The sequence below is a fragment of the Emys orbicularis genome, chromosome 19, assembly GCF_028017835.1.
Source record: "Emys orbicularis isolate rEmyOrb1 chromosome 19, rEmyOrb1.hap1, whole genome shotgun sequence".
Lineage (NCBI taxonomy): Eukaryota > Metazoa > Chordata > Testudines > Emydidae > Emys > Emys orbicularis.
In genome coordinates, this window is record NC_088701.1 from 21,216,706 (window position 1) to 21,234,454 (window position 17,749).

General features: G+C 56.1%; 1 protein-coding gene across 1 annotated transcript; it reads right to left on the minus strand.

The window, feature by feature from the left end:
* Nucleotides 1-180: 180 nt before the first annotated feature.
* On the minus strand, nucleotides 181-16,951 carry TSPAN31 (tetraspanin 31). Its single transcript, XM_065419513.1, has 6 exons — nucleotides 16,853-16,951; nucleotides 8,333-8,500; nucleotides 3,732-3,812; nucleotides 988-1,137; nucleotides 472-600; nucleotides 181-255 (listed from the first exon to the last, which is right to left on the minus strand). The coding sequence occupies exons 1-6, from the start codon at nucleotides 16,916-16,918 to the stop codon at nucleotides 181-183; spliced, it is 669 nt and encodes a 222-aa protein (XP_065275585.1). The 5' UTR covers nucleotides 16,919-16,951.
* Between the last annotated feature and the right edge of the window lie 798 nt (nucleotides 16,952-17,749).

Genomic DNA, 17,749 nt, shown 5'->3' on the forward strand with positions numbered 1-17,749 from the left:
CTTCATATCGAGGATGGAGCCGTGCAGCTGCCATTTCATCCGCTCAGCGCTTTGGTAACACGGCAGTGGGAAGGGGGGCAGATGCAGGCATCGCTTTCCTTCCGAGCAGTGAAGGGAGATGGATTCTCAGGGCTAAAGTACAAGCAGCTGGGGAGGGGAAGGGGCGGGGGGGTGGACGGTCTATAAGAAGGCACTGGGATTTGCTCTAGGGTCTTTCTGGTTTCTGTAGCGCATGGCTAGCAAGACTCCGAGGATCTAGGAGAACAGAGAGAGAGAAGGGGGGGAGGATTAGGCACAATGGGGGCTCCCCGTGTCACAGGCTGCAGCTCCCACTGGTGATGCTGGTCCCTCCCCGTTGAGTCACACGGTGCTCCTGAGGCCCACTGTGTAAGGCTTTGCTGAGAGATGACCTGGAGTCGTCCCCCGCTCCCCCCCCCCCCCCCCCGCTCCAGCCCCGGCTGGAGGAATTACCTCCGTGAAGCTGAAGAAAAGTCCGACTCCCCCGAGGATTTTCAGGGCCTCGTCCGAATGCTTCAGCATCTTCTCCCCGCACTTGGGACAGCTGGGCACGTGGCCCTTGGTCGTGTTGTCCTTACACATCTGGAGAGGGTGATAAAACCCCACAGTGACACTTCCCTCGTGGGCAGGGCGGAACCATCCCCCCGGTAGAGCACCGTGACCCCAGCCAGGAGAGCATGGCAAGGGGGCTGGGCGTGAACGGGATTCCCTCTCCTGACGGAGACATTGCCTGATCCTCCGCCGGCCCCACCGCGTACAGACTCGTGCCCAGCCGGGACTTCTCCCTGCTGGGAGGAGTCAGAGTTACAGCCCTGGAGCCCGAATGCCTCACCAGCCGCCCCTGGGAACCAGGCCGGAGATCTCCCAGCTGGTTTCTCCTGGGGGTGAACAACCGGGCACCCCCGGAGAGCCGGGAAAGCCCCGAGGCAGAAGCGCTGGGGTAAGGCGCTGCCCCACCCTGGGACTCACAGCTGTGCAGAGGTTGTAGTCCATCTGGAACGTCCTGATGGCGACTGGGTCATTGGTGTTGTTTAGCAGCCCGCAGCAGTTCAGATTCACCTCGATCTCGTTGCGGGTCTTGTTGCTCAGGATGTCCCAGGTGGCGCGGAAGAGACTCTCCTGTGGGCAGAGCCCCCAGGGTTACCCCACGAACAGCACAGCCAGCAAGTGCCCTCTGGGCCAGGGCCACAGCTGCACCCACCGCAGCAACTGACCAGCCTGCAATGTTGTTCTGCAGCCACTAGAGGACGCTGTTCCCTGTAGCCAGAGGTTTTCCCCTTTGTCCCTCCTTCGGTGTATAGGGGCAGGGGGACCAGCTTTACATGGATAGCGGGGGAGAAGCGCTAGAAGAGGGACCCCTAGGAGGGGAGCCGGCCCACCTGGCAGACAGAGATGGAGGAAGACAATAATGGGCACAGCCAGAGTCAATGATGGGGCGGAGGGCAGGGCCTGATGTGATCAGTGGGGCTACACACATCCCCGAATTGTCAGCTCAACGACAGGAAGGGAACGCAAGTTCTCAAGATGTTGTGGTAACCGGCGACAACAAACAGTAAGGGGGGAACGGTGCGACGGAGCCAAAAAGGCCCATTGCTCTAACTCAAGGGCTGGGTTGCGATCAGGCCTGGTAAAGCCTCGGACCAGACATCAGGGAACCCCAAATCGGTGTGCTGGAACGTAGGGCTGATTGATGGACAAAGCAAGGAGGGGAGGGGCCGTTCCGCCCTGCCCACCACTCCCTCTGGGGGGGTCTGTAAAGAAAGAGACTGGGGAGAAAAAATCAGCTACTGGAGCAAGCGTCACCATCACAGCTACCACCCCACTCGCTCCTGGAATCTCAGCCCTCCATCAGCCTGATCCTGAGAGATGTCCCGGCCAGGCCCAGGGGAGCCAGACAACATCGCCGCCTTCACCAGCTCCAACCCAAATACCAGCTGGGATGAAACGGGCTTGGACTTTAGCAGCTGCAGCAGTTCCAGACAGCTCAGCTAACTCCTCTCTTCCCTGCAGGACCGTTCTTACCAGCATTGATACCCTAGTCTAGACAGCGTTCCTTGCCTTTTTTAATAGCGGGAACCGGCTTGCTGCCTTCCTAAACTGCCAGGGAGAGCTCAGGGACCAGCGCCAGTCCCTGGACCAGGCGTTGAGACACACTGATCTAAGAGCCTGGCACCCAAAGGGGTTTTTCCTTCTAAATAAACTCTCACCAGCTCAAGGGAAAGGGACCAAGGGCCGGGGCCAGCATGAGAGCTGTAGTGAATACTTGATTGTTCAAAGGCTGGACCTGTTCTGCCTTCTCATTTTTAATGAAGGTTAAGAAGATTTTTAATGGTGCGTTTGCCATGGTACAAAGCAGGACTAGCCAGCCCTGGACCTTCCTTAACACGGGTTAATGTTGGACAGCGAGTGGGTTATGGTAACGCCTATAGCACATATAATCCACCTAAAATAACATAACAGGCCCTTCCAGCTCCCCCCCGTCCCAGCACTGACAGCTGGCTTTGGGCTGTTTCCCTGAGGAGATGCTGGCACTCGCTGTCCTGAGGCACAGCGGCAGGGGGCTGAGGGTGCCCTCTGGAAGAGGTGGTGGGGGTGGCGTTTTGCAGAGGAGACAAGCTTTGAGACCAGCGTGAAATGGGTGTTTCGTGAAGCGCTGCTGATGCAGCTCTTCAGCCGCTACCACGATCAACCCAGCTCGGCAGGAACGGAGGAGTGGGACGAGGGGCATGGCATGGGATGGTTTTAAAATGCAGAGAGAAAGTGGGCAGGTGTTCCCGAGAACTCAGCGCTGACCCACCTCTGCTCCGGGGTAAGACTCCCAGCAACTCCCCGAGGAACACAGTTAAACTAGCCCCCCCCAAGAACCCCCCTCCTCGCCGCATGTAGAGAGAGTCTCGTGCATGGTCGCCTCTCCCCGCCCCCTTTCCTGTCTGTCTTCTCTTCCCAGGCAACCTGAGTTCTCCTCCCGCGTGAGACCGGCCCGCGGACAGCCTGCTCTGTACCTCCACACTGGGGCCTGGCACTAAGACCCCTGGGGGCGCAGCCTGAGCCGAGCGCTGCAGCAAGCTGAGCTGCTCTTCCAATTCTTTCCCAGTGGATTGTGGGCAAACATGGCTCCCTGCCAGCCTCCAGAGCGGCACTGTGGGAAGGCGTTAGAGGACTAGCCGCCCTTGAGTGGAGCTAGCCAATGCCTGCACTACACGTGCTGGGGTGAGTAGGTGACAGTGCACTTAGGCAACCTGTAACCTCTCCATGACAGGCCAGGCAACTTGAGTTAAAGCACCACCGCGCCTACGTTAGGGGTTGGAGCGTGTGGATGGGACTCAAGGCAAGATACAAGCCAAGTGGTGCCCCTGGGTCAACTCTGCAGTAACAAGCCCTTGGCCTACGCTCTTCGGGGCAGAGCCTGGCATCTCATGTGGGTCTGGCTGGCCTGCAGGCCCTGATTCCAGGGGGGACACCTGGGCCCTGTAACTAGCCAAACCAGACAGAGGATCAACCTCACTGCACTGATGGGCTGGTGAGACATCTACCAGACCCTGAGTTTAGTGGGAAGAGGGTTTCACCAAACACCTTTGAACCCATTGGTTGGAAGCCACAAGAGCAGCTCCCCGGGCCCCTTCCCATTTCCCCATGAAGATGGATGTACGGATTCTCCAGCGCATCTCGCTGCAGCCGCTGTGGCCAAGGGTTGGGGAGGGAGGCGGACTCACCTCTCTGCTTGTGTTAAGGGCCAGACACGAACAGGAGACTCCCAACTGGAAGAGAAAGACGAGCCCCAAAATGACCATGTACTGAGGAAGAGTCAGTGTTAAGGAAACACGGCAGGGGAACGCTGCCATCTCCTCCCAGCCTCCTGCCCCCTTACCCAGCCTCCTGGGTGGAACAGGACAGTGACAGCAACCCAGCACCTGCCCAGGCAGCTTCCTTTGCCAGCTGCCAAAACCCATGCAGAAGACCAAACCTGTGCCCTGCTCTAGCGCCCTCTCACCATAGCCCACTGTTATTTCAGGGGAGCCAGGAACTCCCATGGAGAGGACACCTTCTATTTGTGTAACCCTTGCTTCTGCTAGCACCACAAGCCAACTCCCCAAGCATGCTGGGTGCGCCCCACGGCGACCTTCTGAACTTCAGACTGGAGGGTGGAGCAGGAGGGGGGTTAGCTAGCTGTCATGGGGTCAGTTTAGGGCTGTTTCAACATATAGAGGGGAGCATTGGGGAAAGGAAACCGCAGCTTTACAAAGAGATGGCGCTCGGCTGTGTCTCCACGGGAACCTGCCCAGCAGTGCAGCGACGCTTCCCCTCTGTTGATGCTATTCCACCGTAGAGTTGGTGCCGGAATTGGGGCCACCGGGTGGGATATTCCAGAGCAGGGCCGTTGGGCGGGTCGCCCCTGCAGACAAGCCCTGAGGTGGGGGGCTGTGCCAGAGGAAGGTGAAGTGACTTGTGGAGTAAGAAAACCTTGCTCTGCTCTTAGACAAGGCCAGGGCAGAGCTGGAGTGGAACCCACTGGCAGGGTCCTACTCGAATACCTTGTTCAGGGGACAGGGTGGGTCGTTGCATGGAAAAAGAGACTTTTGCTCCAGGAAGGACCCCACCATCCCAGGTGCCTTGTGAGGAGAAAAGGGCCCCATCTTCCTCTAGCCCACCCATAGCAGCTGAGCGGCGCTTCCAGGGGCAGGGCTTCCATTTAGGCAACCTAGGTGGTCGCCTAGGGCGCCAGGATTTGGGGGGGGGGCGGCATTTTGCCGCCCTTGGCGGCAATTCGGCGGCGGGGGGGGGTCCTTCCACGCTCCAGGTCTTCGGCGGCAATTCTGCGGCAGGTCCTTCACTCACTCCGGGACCCGCCCCCGAAGTGCCCCGAAGACCGGGAGCGCGGAAGGACCCCCGCCTAGGGCACCAAAAACCCTGGCGAGGCTCCTGCCGAGGGGTGACCATCACAGGCTAATTAGGGCCCTTTAAACACAGATTATCCTCCACAGGCACCCCCCCCCCCGCCCCAAGCACATGTTAATGTAGAGCTCAGTATATGGCTGAGTCAGAGAAGGCAACAGAGATAAAACCAGCAGCCTCAACTTGCTGGTGCTGCACGGAGTTTGTCCACACTGCTTTCCTGGGCAGGGCCTGGGGCTGGGAGAGCCACCATTAAAGTGTGTGTATGGCAGGGAAAAGATTCTCCACCCCCCCCCCCGACCCTCCTCTTTCCCTCTCCTCCAGCAGCCTGATTTCCCCCCCCCCCCCCAGCCCAGGGTCCCCTCCAAATTGGAGTAGATGGCAGCGGGACCCCCGCTGCAGGGCACTGCGCCATTTGGGGTTAGCTGGCTCGGAGCTCCAAGGCCTATGCTGCAGCCTGGCCACCCTGAAGCGGTTACAGGATGAGGCTGATCTCTGGCTGTGCTAGGCAGGGTGCAAACAGGACAAAGAGCCCCCCAGGGCTTCCACCCTACGGCCTAGTCTCCCCTTCAAAGGTTCGCGGTCTAGCCATACTGGCAAACACTCTTCGGGGACCCACCGCTTACACCCATTGGGCGAGGGAAATAAGTTATTCCAACAAAGCCCCTTTACACCAGTATAACTGCACCTACAATAGGGCCACAAGAAATGCCCCTGCCTACCCGGCCTCAGTCTGCTGCTGAGCGCAGCTTGGGCAGAACCTGGCCTACGTGACTTGAACGACTGCTTCCCGAGCCTGTGCAGCCTCAGCCTTTCCTTGCTGGCCAGTTTGAGAGTTCATGACCTCCTACTTCAGCTTTTCCTACCTTCCCCCTGCTGTGGTCCCCCTAAAGTCCAGGGTATTGACCACCCCAAGACTAGAATGACCCCCACCGAGACCTAGCCTTTGCCCTCTGGTGCCTAGGGAGCATTTGCCACCCAACCTTGTTTAACAAGAGTTTAGCCTTAACAGAGGCTGGCAGAGTTCCTGTTGCCCTTGCTGAGGTCTCCAAAACTGCTACAACCACCAGCCAGCTCAGCTGAATATTAGGTTGGTTTCTCAAAAGTTAAGATTTCAAGTGGAACTGTGGTTTCCTCTTCGCATCACTTCCCCTTCACTGAAATATCAGCCCATTTATAGGTAGCAATCAGCCATGCCTGGCCTTGTTCGTGCCTCATCTAGGTAGATACAGGTTCTGCCCCCGTCCGGGCCAAGTTGGGGCCCCAGGTCCCTTCTGGCAAGCGCCTGCCTGGCGTAGAGCCTGCCGCAGCCCCTAGCAACCAGCACCCGATGCTGAAGTGCCCCAGTGATGTGACAGGCTCTGCAGAGGAAGAGCCTATTCAAAGTGCAGCAGCTACATCTGCCAGCCTCATGACAGCCAAATGGAGATGAAAAACCCCACCCCCGCGTGCGGGGAGTGGAACAGGAGCTGCACGTCAGTCTGGCTGCCGGAGAGGGTGGGGAGGGATGTGCTATGGGGTTTATTTATAGGTAAAAAGGAGCAGCTGGAAGAGGGGCTAGAACTGTAACTCCCAAGCTTCCACCAGACACCGCTTCCCCCCCCCCCGTACATTTGAGCAGGAGGGGTTAGAACAAGTCCATGGAAATCCCGCTGCTGCGGGCATCGAACAGGATCCTCTCTCTCCGCCACCATTCCTCCCCGCCCCAAGCTCTTTGCCCTCAGTGGCTGGCAGTGGGCAGGGCGCCCAACGGGGCCCCTCTGGCTGACCGGCCTGTAGAGATGCAGGCCTCCTTTTTCTTACGGGGCACAGCAAGACAGACACCCCAGTGCTGCTGCCCCTGTGAGCGCCCACAGGCCGCCCCATGCCCCTGAGTGGGAGAGCAGGGAGACGCCTTCCCCCGATGCTTCTCCCTTGGCAGTCTGCAGGGCTGTCCCTGCCACGCGGTCTCAAGCACTTTACCTAGTGAGAGTTCAACCAGCCCCTGCCTGAGTTTACCCACAGCCAGTCTCACTCAGATTCCCACAGCACATTCACTTCCTCCTCCAGTCTAGACACCCCACCTGTTTTACCCACTTGCTCTTAGCTACTTCTCCCGCTAAGCCTCCTCCCCAACTTTGGAGAGAACGGTCACATCATTCATGTAGTTGTTGCAACAACACGTGCCCCTACCTGGGCTGGGGGTGTAGGGGAATTCTAAAGGAAGGCCATGCCCCCTCTTCGTAGATGTCAGAGCCAGAACAGACCATGGCGATTGTGATGAAGTGGGAGTGTTCTTAATGTTTCCTCTGAATAGTGTGTGGGTGCCTCAGTTTCCCCTATGCATTTCTTAAGTCTCTAGGTAGTGGGATAAAGGCCAGTGTGCATAAATGGCTGACACTCTGTCTCCTGGCAACTAATGGCCGGGGCCCTTCCCCCCTGCAAGGGGATAGCTAAAGGTGTTTGAGAACAAAGATCAGGTGACCTCCTGGCCCGGGAAAGAGACAAAGGCCAGAGAGGAGAGGCTGGAGAGTTTCAGTTGGGGGCTGGCTGGGGATGTGGAGTGAGGGCCGACGTGGGTGTCTGGCTCATTGCCCCCCAAAATGGACCCAGCTGAGGGGTCCTGTTCTCTGTACCTACAAGCTCTGTTTTAGACCGTGTTCCTGTCATCTAATAAACGTCTATTTTACTGGCTGGCTAAGAGTCACGTCTGACTGCAAAGTAGGGGTGCAGGACCCTGTGGCTTCCCCAGGACCCCGCCTGGGCAGACTCACTGTGGGAAGCGCACAGAGGGGCAGAGGATGCTGAATGCTCCAAGGTCAGACCCAGGAAGGTGAAGCTGTGGAAGCGTCTTGCCCTGAAGACAGTCTGCTCCGAGAGCGGAGGCTCCCCAGAGTCCTGACTGGCTTCGTGGGGAGCAGTTCCAGAGCATCGCCCAGGGACTCTGTGACAGCGATCATCTAGTCTGAGCTGCGGCACAGCAGGGCCCAGAGATCCTCACCCTAAAGCCAGGCCCACTGCCTGAAGGGAGCATCTGGCATTCCCAGCAGAGGCTGCCGCTTTGCTGTAACAAGCGAGACCACCTAGCAGGGTCCTAAGGCTTAAACCTCCACATTTCAGCCTCTCGGGCTGGGTTCCCAATTGTTACTACCACCGGATCGGCTAGAGAGTTTGAACCACCCGTAACCCTGCTCAGAGAAGGGCCTGACAACAGTGGGGGGCCCTGCCCCATGGAGCCGCACAGCGATAGCAACAGCGGGAGTTTTGTCAGCAGATGTAGCCGAGCCCTGAGGATACTCAAGGCCCGTTCTTGCTCCACACAGCGGCTGAGCCTCTGGAGCACTTCTCGTGCCACAGAGAACCGGGAGATTATTAGCGGCACAGGGCAGAGTCGTGAGGAGAGTGGCATGGCCCTGGCCTCCCAGGCAGCAGAGAAGGATACGAAGAAGAGCATGACTTGGTGGTGGTTGATAGCCCCGATGAGTCCCACGATGGCAATGAGCAGCAGGAAGAAGCCCACGGCGATGACTCCGCCGATGATGTGGATGCTGGAGACAATGCCAAAGCTTTTCCCCCAGGCAGCCACGCCGATCAGCAGCAACCCAACCAGCTGGAAAACAAGAGGAGAAGGTCAGCCTGGGATGCGAGGGGCCCTTTCCCCCGTGCCGCCCAGCACACTGGTCCCCACATCACCTCTGCATCCTGGGAGAGGCACCTCATCTCCTGCATAGCACACGAGGGGGCTTTGATAAGATCCCAGCCCCCAAAGAACTGACAGTCTAAACAGACAGGCTGCAAAGGAGGAGGGCCGGGGGCTTATGTTACTTGGAGGGAGGGCAGGCAAGTGGACCGCACACCGGACAGGGGAGACCTGGGTTCTGTTCCCAGCTGAGTGACACCCTCCGCCTCCCTGTGCCTCAGCTTCCCCATCTGTAAAATGGGGCTAATGATACTTACCTTTGTAAAGCGCTTGGTTTTGTAAACAATACTGTCCCCTTCCTGGTCTGGCCTTAAAACTTACCCGCTAAACCTGGCCTTCCTCTTGCCCAGCATTTAAGTGACAGTGTACTTTGCCTGCCGCCCAGCTTTACTCTCCTGAGTAGCCCCACTGACTGCAACAGGACTCCTCAAGCCGGGAAAGGTAAGCACATGCCTAAGCATCAGCTGGACTGGGGCCTCGTTTTGTGACTTACTCTTTTCCGGTTTTTATTTTCAGCTCCTCGTCCAACCCCTGCCGGTTTCCCCTTCCATTAACTATTGTTTATTCCAGCCCTTCGCTCCCACCCCAACTAGCGGGCCCTCCCCCATTCCTTTCATGCCAAGATCCAAGCACACATTCCCACCTACGCACGCCTGCAATTAGTTGGCTTCTTAATCACCCATTTCAAGAGATCAGATGTTGGAAGAACGGACGCCAGCTCCAGTTTTGCATCTTTGGGGGTGGGGGAGTCTCTGCACTTCTGTAATCTACGATCTCTACTCCAGGAACCTAGCGACTGCCAGACTGGATTGGACTCACTGTCCATCTCATCCAGTTTCCTGTCTGACAGCAGCCAGCACGTTTCAGAGGAAAGTGCAAGAAACCCACAGTAGGTAAATGCGGGATAATCTATTTCCTGCCATCTAGGTCTCAGTCTGATCTCTATTAGAGCCTGAAGCAGGAGGGTTAATATCCCTTCTAGATTGTTAGCATTAATTATAACTCCGGAGATTCTTGTTATCCATAAAAGGATCCAATCCCTTTTAAAACTTGCTACATTTGTGGTCTCAACTTCCACTGTCTCACTACATGCATGTGGTGTATTGGTTTTGAGTTGGCCATCTTTTAATCAGTTGGCTTGTGACTGAGTGGCTCATTATTCCCCACACTTCAGAGCTAGAAGCACATTCGAGAGCACGGATGTATTTTTCACATTAAAGTTAACCTTTACTTCCCTTAAGAGTGTGGTAGATGCTCCTTTTCCACCTCCTAGACCGTACGTCCCAGAAAGATCCACTCACCATTTGAGCTCATAAAATGGGTTCCAACTGGGGGAGGAATTGGCTAGCTCTTGCCATCTTTTGGCCTCGTTTATACACAAACGAGCATCCATTTAAACTAAACGGGTTTCTTAAATTAGCACAAGCCCCGCTGCAGGCACGCAAAAAACAAAAAACAAACAGAACACCACAATTTGAAGGGCTTACGTTGGCTTTCCAGTGTTTGATTCCTTAACGACTTGAGCCACATCAGAATAGGCCAATCGAGCTGAGTTAAGAGCACCTCCAGAGGGGCTCACGCTGGCTTACCAAATCCAGTTAAAGAGGCACCTTTGTGCATTTGCACCTTCCAGGTCAGCCAAATGGCAACAAGACAGAGCAATACAGGGGGCTGTGAGCCAATGTGGCAACAGCTTCTGAGTTGAACTAAACAGCTGTTTAGCTTGTGCACATTAATACGACCAGGTCAGCAATACGAGAATATAGACATTAACACAGGCTGCTTCTCTTGCAACTTCTCCTCCATCACGTCACCCCTCAGGGGGTCTCTGAGACCAGGCTCCAGCCTGAGCCCAAACATCTACCTTGCAACTTTATAGCCCCTGCAAACCCAAGTCAGCCGCAGCTGTGCCATGGCTCTTACTCCAGAACAGACATACCCTAAGATATTACAGCGACGAGCACCAGAAATACCAGGCGATAGTCTGGCCCCAGTGAAGTTGGCGGCAAGACCCCCTTGACTTAAACAGCACCAGGATTTTACCCACCTTCTCTGTGTTCTGGGTTGTGAACAAATAGGTTGCCTAGAACCAGAGGTTTGAATCCTGGCCTGGCTGATCTTCTGAGATGTCTGAAAGTCCCACACGCAAAGTCCCACACACTCTCTACAGATGCTCAATAGCCCCTAGAGATTAGGTTTTCCCTGATCGCCTTGAATGGAAGGCATCTCCTTGCCAGCAGGCTGTTCACTGCCCGCTTTTAACATCCCCATGCCCACCCCTGAAAACAACAGGCTGTATTTCAGTGATTAGGTAGCTCCTAGGTGACAACATGAACCGTGCAGCTCTAAGGCCTGGTCCACACTACCCCGCCACTTCGGACTAAGGTACGCAAATTCAGCTACGTTAATAACGTAGCTGAATTCGAAGTACCTTAGTCCGAACTTACCGCGGGTCCAGACGCGGCAGGCAGGCTCCCCCGTCGATGCCGCGTACTCCTCTCGCCGAGCTGGAGTACCGGCGTCAACGGCGAGCACTTCCGGGATCGATTTATCACGTCTAGACAAGACGCGATAAATTGATCCCAGAACATCGATTGCCTGCCGTCGGATCCGGAGGTAAGTGTAGACGTACCCTTAGATCTGTACCAGCTTACTGCACCTCCTCTCCCAGCACAGCAAATCTCAGCCGCTAGGGACAGCTATCTGGCAGCGTGACAGTATTTGAAGTCACCCCTCCAGAGAGTTGGTGCAAAGAGAACAGAGTTCGGGTGGCACTTGCATCTCCAAACTTCTAGTGTTTCAGAGATTCTGCAGTAACATTAGCTCTTGCAGAGACCAGATGGGTTTTTAAGCCTGTGAAACCCTGCTGATTACTGCACAAACTAATGCAGCTGGTGACCACTGGGTTGCCAGGAAAACAAGAGAACATTGCAGGTGAACATTGCTGCTGGCACTGCTCTCACGGAAGAGGTCTTCATGTGGGCAGGGGAGGGGGCACCTGGCAAAGAAGAGCATGAGACGCCCTCTCACTGGGCTCTTGTCTGGCACCACGGACGATACAGATGGCTGGGGAGTGGTCATGCAGGAGCACTGGGATTTCTCTCCTGCACTCATTCTTTAGCACAGTGACATGCGGATCTGCTTGCCGTTCAGCTGCTCAAGACAGATGCGCTGGTCTCCTCTGCAGGAGGAATCCCACACAGCTGTCGCCTGGGACAAAGGAAACAGTAGGCCAGATTTCCCCTGCTGTAACTGACTGCAGTGAGGTTCCATCAGCGATGAGTCCGCTTCCTGTCAGTGCGCGTTTCCTTCTCTGCCTACAGCATTCCACCTCCTTATTCCCCATCAGACAAGGGCTGGGCCCTCTCCCTAGCCCAGTTTGGTTTCTGACCTCCCTTCCTGTCTCATTTTATAGCAGTCAGGCCCATGGAGCAGACAAGCTACTGCGGTTACCTATGTTTAGGCCAAGCAAATGGACATGACGAATGCCTCATGTCTGTGGGTGGGCGCACAACACTGGCTTGAAGACAAGCTCTGCTACAGGCCAGGATTGTGGGACGCGAGGTCTTATTCCAACACAGTCATCCCCACACGCACTGCTCCCTTTCAGCTTGCTGTTCCTACGCGGTTCGCTTTGGACGCGCAGGATCCAGTGGATACCCGACAGCTCGCCCTAAGGGTAGGGGCAGCGCGATTCTGGCTCTCACTTCTTGACCCGATGGGACGTAAAGCCTGAGCCGTGCTCACAGCCAGCCCTGCTGCAGTCCTAGTTCCCAGTGCTCTCGCCGTGTAGAAGAGGAACTAGTGTTCGGTGCTTTAAACCAACTGTCCTTTTCACTAGGCTTTGGCTGCATGGCCAGGCTTTCCATTCAAGCCATGGTCGCCCAGATGCCTTCTGCTTCCATAGATACCTGGGGCCTGATTCCCCATTGCCCAGACTCATGTCATTTATACCCATTCAGCTCTGGTGTGAAGTGCAACAGGGTCAGACTGGTAGCACCATGTACTGGTGTGACTACAGGGCACCAGAGAATTGGGCCCCCAGTGTACTTTAACCAGGCAGATCCAGAGAAGGCAGCTCACAGATCTGCACGCTAGATCGCTCATCACAAGGGTTCCAACCATCTCTGCTGGCAGACCTTGATTCATGGCTGCCCTCCCACTACTTGTCTGTCCATTTTCCTACCCCCTTCTCGCCGTGCGGTCTCTCGCTTTCTGTCTGCATTCGTTTCACCCAACCCTGCCTGTTTCTACATGCTGCTCAGGGAGGACAGCGGCCTCGCTGCCTTGATGCGTCAGTCAAACCCAGCGACCGGCAGAAAAAGCTTAGAGCAAGACCAGAATCAGTAATATTGCCACTTTGTTAAAAAGCCAGCTCGGAGCACCGAGTCTGGTGAGGCATTAGGGGCCATAAAAGCTTCTGAAGACTCAAAACCTCTGCAGGACCCAAGGCAAAAATACTTGAGCCCTGATCCACAAAGACACCCAAGTCTGGGGTATAGGTGCTTATGTCCCAGATTTATGCACCACTGCAATCTGCAAAACCACACTTGGTGGCCACCTAACCCTGTAGGCACCTAAACTCCCCAGCACTTAAGTCTTTGCAGTAGACATGGCCTAGGTGAGTATGTTTCTGCCTTTGAGCCCCAGAAAGATCCATCGACTGGAGGAAGAGAGATTTGCCTGCCTATCTTCTCTGCAGGGCCCAGTCCAGGAATCATGTTCAGAGGCTGCCTACAGGACAGGGCCCCCATTCAAAATCTGGCTGGAGGAGGCAGCGTGACAGATTTTGTTACCATTTATGTTACCATAGACCACGTCAACACTTTTAGCCCAGTGGTTAGTGCACTCACCAGGGATGTGGGGGACCCCAGTTCGATTCCTCTCGCTACCAAAGGAGAGGACAAGATTTGAACACAGGTCTCCCACCTCTCAGGAGTGCACCGAGCGATGGGATAGTCTGATGTGGGGCTCCCTTCGCCTACTGAAGCTGATTGGAGCAGGAGTGGGTACCCTAGCCCCGGCCTATGGAATCGCTCGCCCATGATGAACAGCAGGAGAGATTGAGAGAGCCCCACATCAGAATACCCCCTAGCTCAGTGGTCAGAGCACTCAGATGGGGGAGACCCCTGTTCAAATCATCGCCCCCTCAGGCACTGTCTCCCACATGCCAGGCGAGTGCTCGAACCACTGGGCCTAAAGCGGACACAACCATCTCCACTCACCACTCCATTGTGTGGCATGAGGCAGGGGCTTAACTCATTCTCCCCATGGTTGAGGTGCCTATGCCGTCCAACTCCAGGAGAGGGTCACTGGCTGGGGATTGCGAGCAGGGCCTGGTGCCTCCCTGCAGTAGGAAGGGAGCCTATAAGCAGGTCCTGCCTCATACCAGGCCTCTAATCCAAGAGTTTATGTCTCAGGCTCTCTTCCTACTACACAGCTCAGGCTTGGGCACCTGTCCCTGAGAGAGAGGCAGGGCTCAGCCTACACCCCCCTCCTGGGCACCTCCCACTGGCTAGCTTAGGCAGTTCCCCTCCCTCGCCCCAGTCGTTACATAGAGAGCCTAGGCACCTAACTCAGGCTTTGTGGATCGCCATGTTATTCCTGCGATTGGCGCCGCGACACTGAGCATCTCAACGTGGATCCAGCCCTCGGTTATCAAGTTCACAGCAATCATTGGGCCACTCCGCTTGTTCCAGTCCTGAGCTGCCCAGACTCTGGGACCTCATCAGGAGCCCCAGGCCTCAATTTGAGAGACCCCCTCTCATGGTTAGTGTGTGATCTTCTGATCTGCTCAGCATCCAGCACCCTCGGACCCTGGCCCACGACCGGGGCTCTCAGGCACTACCCCAATACAGACGACAGCGGAAAGTCCATGCTGTCATCCATGCTACGGACACTGCTAAACCAGGCCAGTTTCTTTTACACCAGCGCACTCAGCATTGCTACCGCTGACGGGAGATTTCCAAGAAAAGCCTCCGACAGCCCTAGAAGATGCATGTCAGTTAGATGGGTGTGACCTCTGGCTAACCAGATTAGAAGAGTATCCCAGAGAATCAAGAGGATGCTGCTAAATAGGTGCTGAAATCATGTGCATTTCTGTAACACCCTCCCGCAGAACACATTCGATTACTGAAGCTCCTAACTAAGCCTTGCAGCGCCAGCACGCTGACACTGGCTGACATCAGCGGAAGATGCCTATTACCGCAAGAGGTTAGGAAAGAGCTACTGAAGTCTCACTTCCTTGTCTCACAGATACAATCACCAATGAATAACTTTTAGGCCCGGCCTACACTAGGATTTTACATTGGTATAGCCGCGTCTCCCGGGGGTGTGAAAAATCCACACCCCCGAGACGTGTCGCTATAGCGACCTCAGCCCCGGTGCAGACAGCACTCAGTCGATGGGCGAATTCTTCCATTGACCTAGCTACCGCCTCTCAGAGAGATTGACGACCTAGACCAATGGCACAGGTAGCATCTGAAACGCTACAACATCACAGCCGCTCCGTTTCCGTATAGACATGCCCTTCCAGGGCCTGCATTATAAAGGCACTTAGAAGCATTAAACTAAAATGACTAAGACTGCAGCTTTTATACTTACAGTGGGGTACCTTGTTTTCGGCTTACTCAAGAGAAAAACCTCTGCCTCACAGCCGGGCAGCTCGTGAACCCGGCTGGTTTGGGCTGCAATGCAGATGGGCTGCTTCTTGGGTGTTTGAGGCAGTTCGGTACTCCACTAGAAAGTTTTGTCACTTGACCTATTCCAGTATAACTAAAGCAGCTAACCCCCCTCGAGTGGCTATATCAGGATAAAGAACGAGGAGTCCTTGTGGGCTACAGCCCACTTCATCAGATGCATGCAGTGGAAAATACAGTAGGAAGGTGTGTGTGTGTGTATATATATATACATACATACACACACACACACACACATATACATACACACACACACACCCACACACCATGAAAAAAATGGGGGTTGCCATACCAACTCTAATGAGACTAATGGATTAAGGTGGGCTATTATCAGCAGGATTTTCCACTGCATGCATCTGATGAAGTGGGCTTTAGCCCACAAAAGCTTATGCTCAAATAAATTTGTTAGTCTCTAAGGTGCCACAAGTATTCCTCGTTCTTTTCGCTGATACAGACTTACACAGCTACCACTCTGAAATATATCAGGATAGAGAGCTTAAACTGTATGGCTTACTCTGGTTCAGGAAGGAAAATCAGCTTTACCAAAATCAGGCACTTTTGACTGATGGATGCAGTTATGCACTAGGCAGGGCATATGCTGTTAAAGAATCACACCCCTCACAGACCAATAAGGCCTGGTCTACACTTAAAATTATATCAGTTTAGTCATATCTCTAAGGGCTAGGCTGATGGACAAATTCTTGACATCCATGGCAAAACCCCTTCCATCACTGCAGGAAGCGTCTACACTACAGCGTTACAGCAATCAAACTTTTCAGTGTAGACCAGTTGCTGGTGGCGACTGGAGATCCTTAGATGCTGATGTCAGGGCAGGCTGCTGGCTCAGGCATGAGGGAATGGGATGGGGGTGGTCTGTTTTTACTGCCTGTTGAGGAGTAGGCAGTGAAGTCCATCCTCAGCCTGTGTGGGGTCAGAGACCTGGACTTCAGCACTAACCCATGTTTGTTTGGGAGGGGGGGTATCTACTTCCTTCTGGGGGGGTGGAGGGGGGAAGCAAGTCTCCTCATGGAGCTCAGGGCTAGGGAAGATGCCAAGTCAGCTGCCCTAGATATCAGAGCCTCTATGGGCCCCAGAGAAGTTATAGCCTGAGCAGAGACAGGCCACACACCCATGCAGTACACCCTGCCTTAGGGACACCTCCCGCCCCCGACAAAGGGGGGGGAGGCTCTCAGCTCCTCCCCCCCACCCCCGACGAAAGGGGGGCTCCTCCCCGACACAAGGGGGGCGGCTCTCAGCTCCTCCCCCCCACCCCCGCCACAAGGGGGGCTCCTGGCTCCTCCCCCCACCCCCAACAAAAGGGGGGCGGCTCTCGGCTCCTCCCCCCCACCCCCGCCACAAGGGGGGCTCCTCCCCAACAAAAGGGGGGCTCTCGGCTCCTCCCCAACAAAAGGGGGGGCGGCTCTCGGCTCCTCCCCTCCCCCCCGCCACAAGGGGGGGGCTCTCGGCCCCCAGGCCCAGCGCGGGAAGCAGGACCCCTCCCCCCAGGCCGAGCCCCACCCCCGAGCTGAGGGAGCCCCCGCCGGAGCCCCGGGCCCGCGCTCACCACGTAGACCACGTTGAGGGCGCAGAGCGCGTTGCGGGAGCAAGCGAAACCGCCGCCGCACACCATCTTCCCGGGCGGGGGCAGCCGGCCGCAGGCTCCGGGGACAGCGTAGGCCGGGCCGCTCCTGGCCCTTTAAATCCCAGCCCAGCGCCCAGCGCCGCACTGCGCCTGCGCACGTACCCCCCCTCCGCCCGCCTCCTTTGGATGCGCCTGCGCAGCCCCATGCGTGAGTACGAGTACGTACGCCGCGCTCGCACACACTCACTGCGCCCGGGCATAACCTCCTTTTGTGCGCCTGCGCAGCACTCTGGCGTTGCGCGCGTGCGGTCTTCTCAACCACAGCTCACACGCACGGCGCCTGCGTAGCATTCTCACCTCCCGCGCCAAGCTCTTTTCCCCCTCAGAGCGCCTGCGCCGGGTAACGCGGGTTGATGATGCGCATGCGCGCACGTTCCAGGCCTGGCTTTAGCTTCGTCCCCCAAATACCCGGATGAGAGTGGCTCACGGCTGGACAAAGACCCGGATGGAGGGGACAACTTCCTCCTGGGGGCCCTATTTTTTCGGGCCCCCGGCCATAGTGCTCCCTGCCCCAGTGCCTTAAAGTCCTCCAGTGCCATGTTCTGGTGCCCCCCACCATGACTGTGCCCTGGCGTCCCCCCGTGCCCTGGTCCCCCCTCCCCCAGTGATGTCCCCATTATTGGATCTGTAACCCCACCCCCAACACTGCCTGCTACCCCACCCTCCTGGCCTTGTGCCTAGCTGCTCCCTTCTCCCTGTTTGTGATGAGCATCCCCAGTATGACAGCTGGCCTTACGGTGACCAGATGTCCCGATTTTATAGGGACAGTCCCGATTTTGGGGGCTTTTTCTTATATAGGAACCTATTACCCCCCACCCC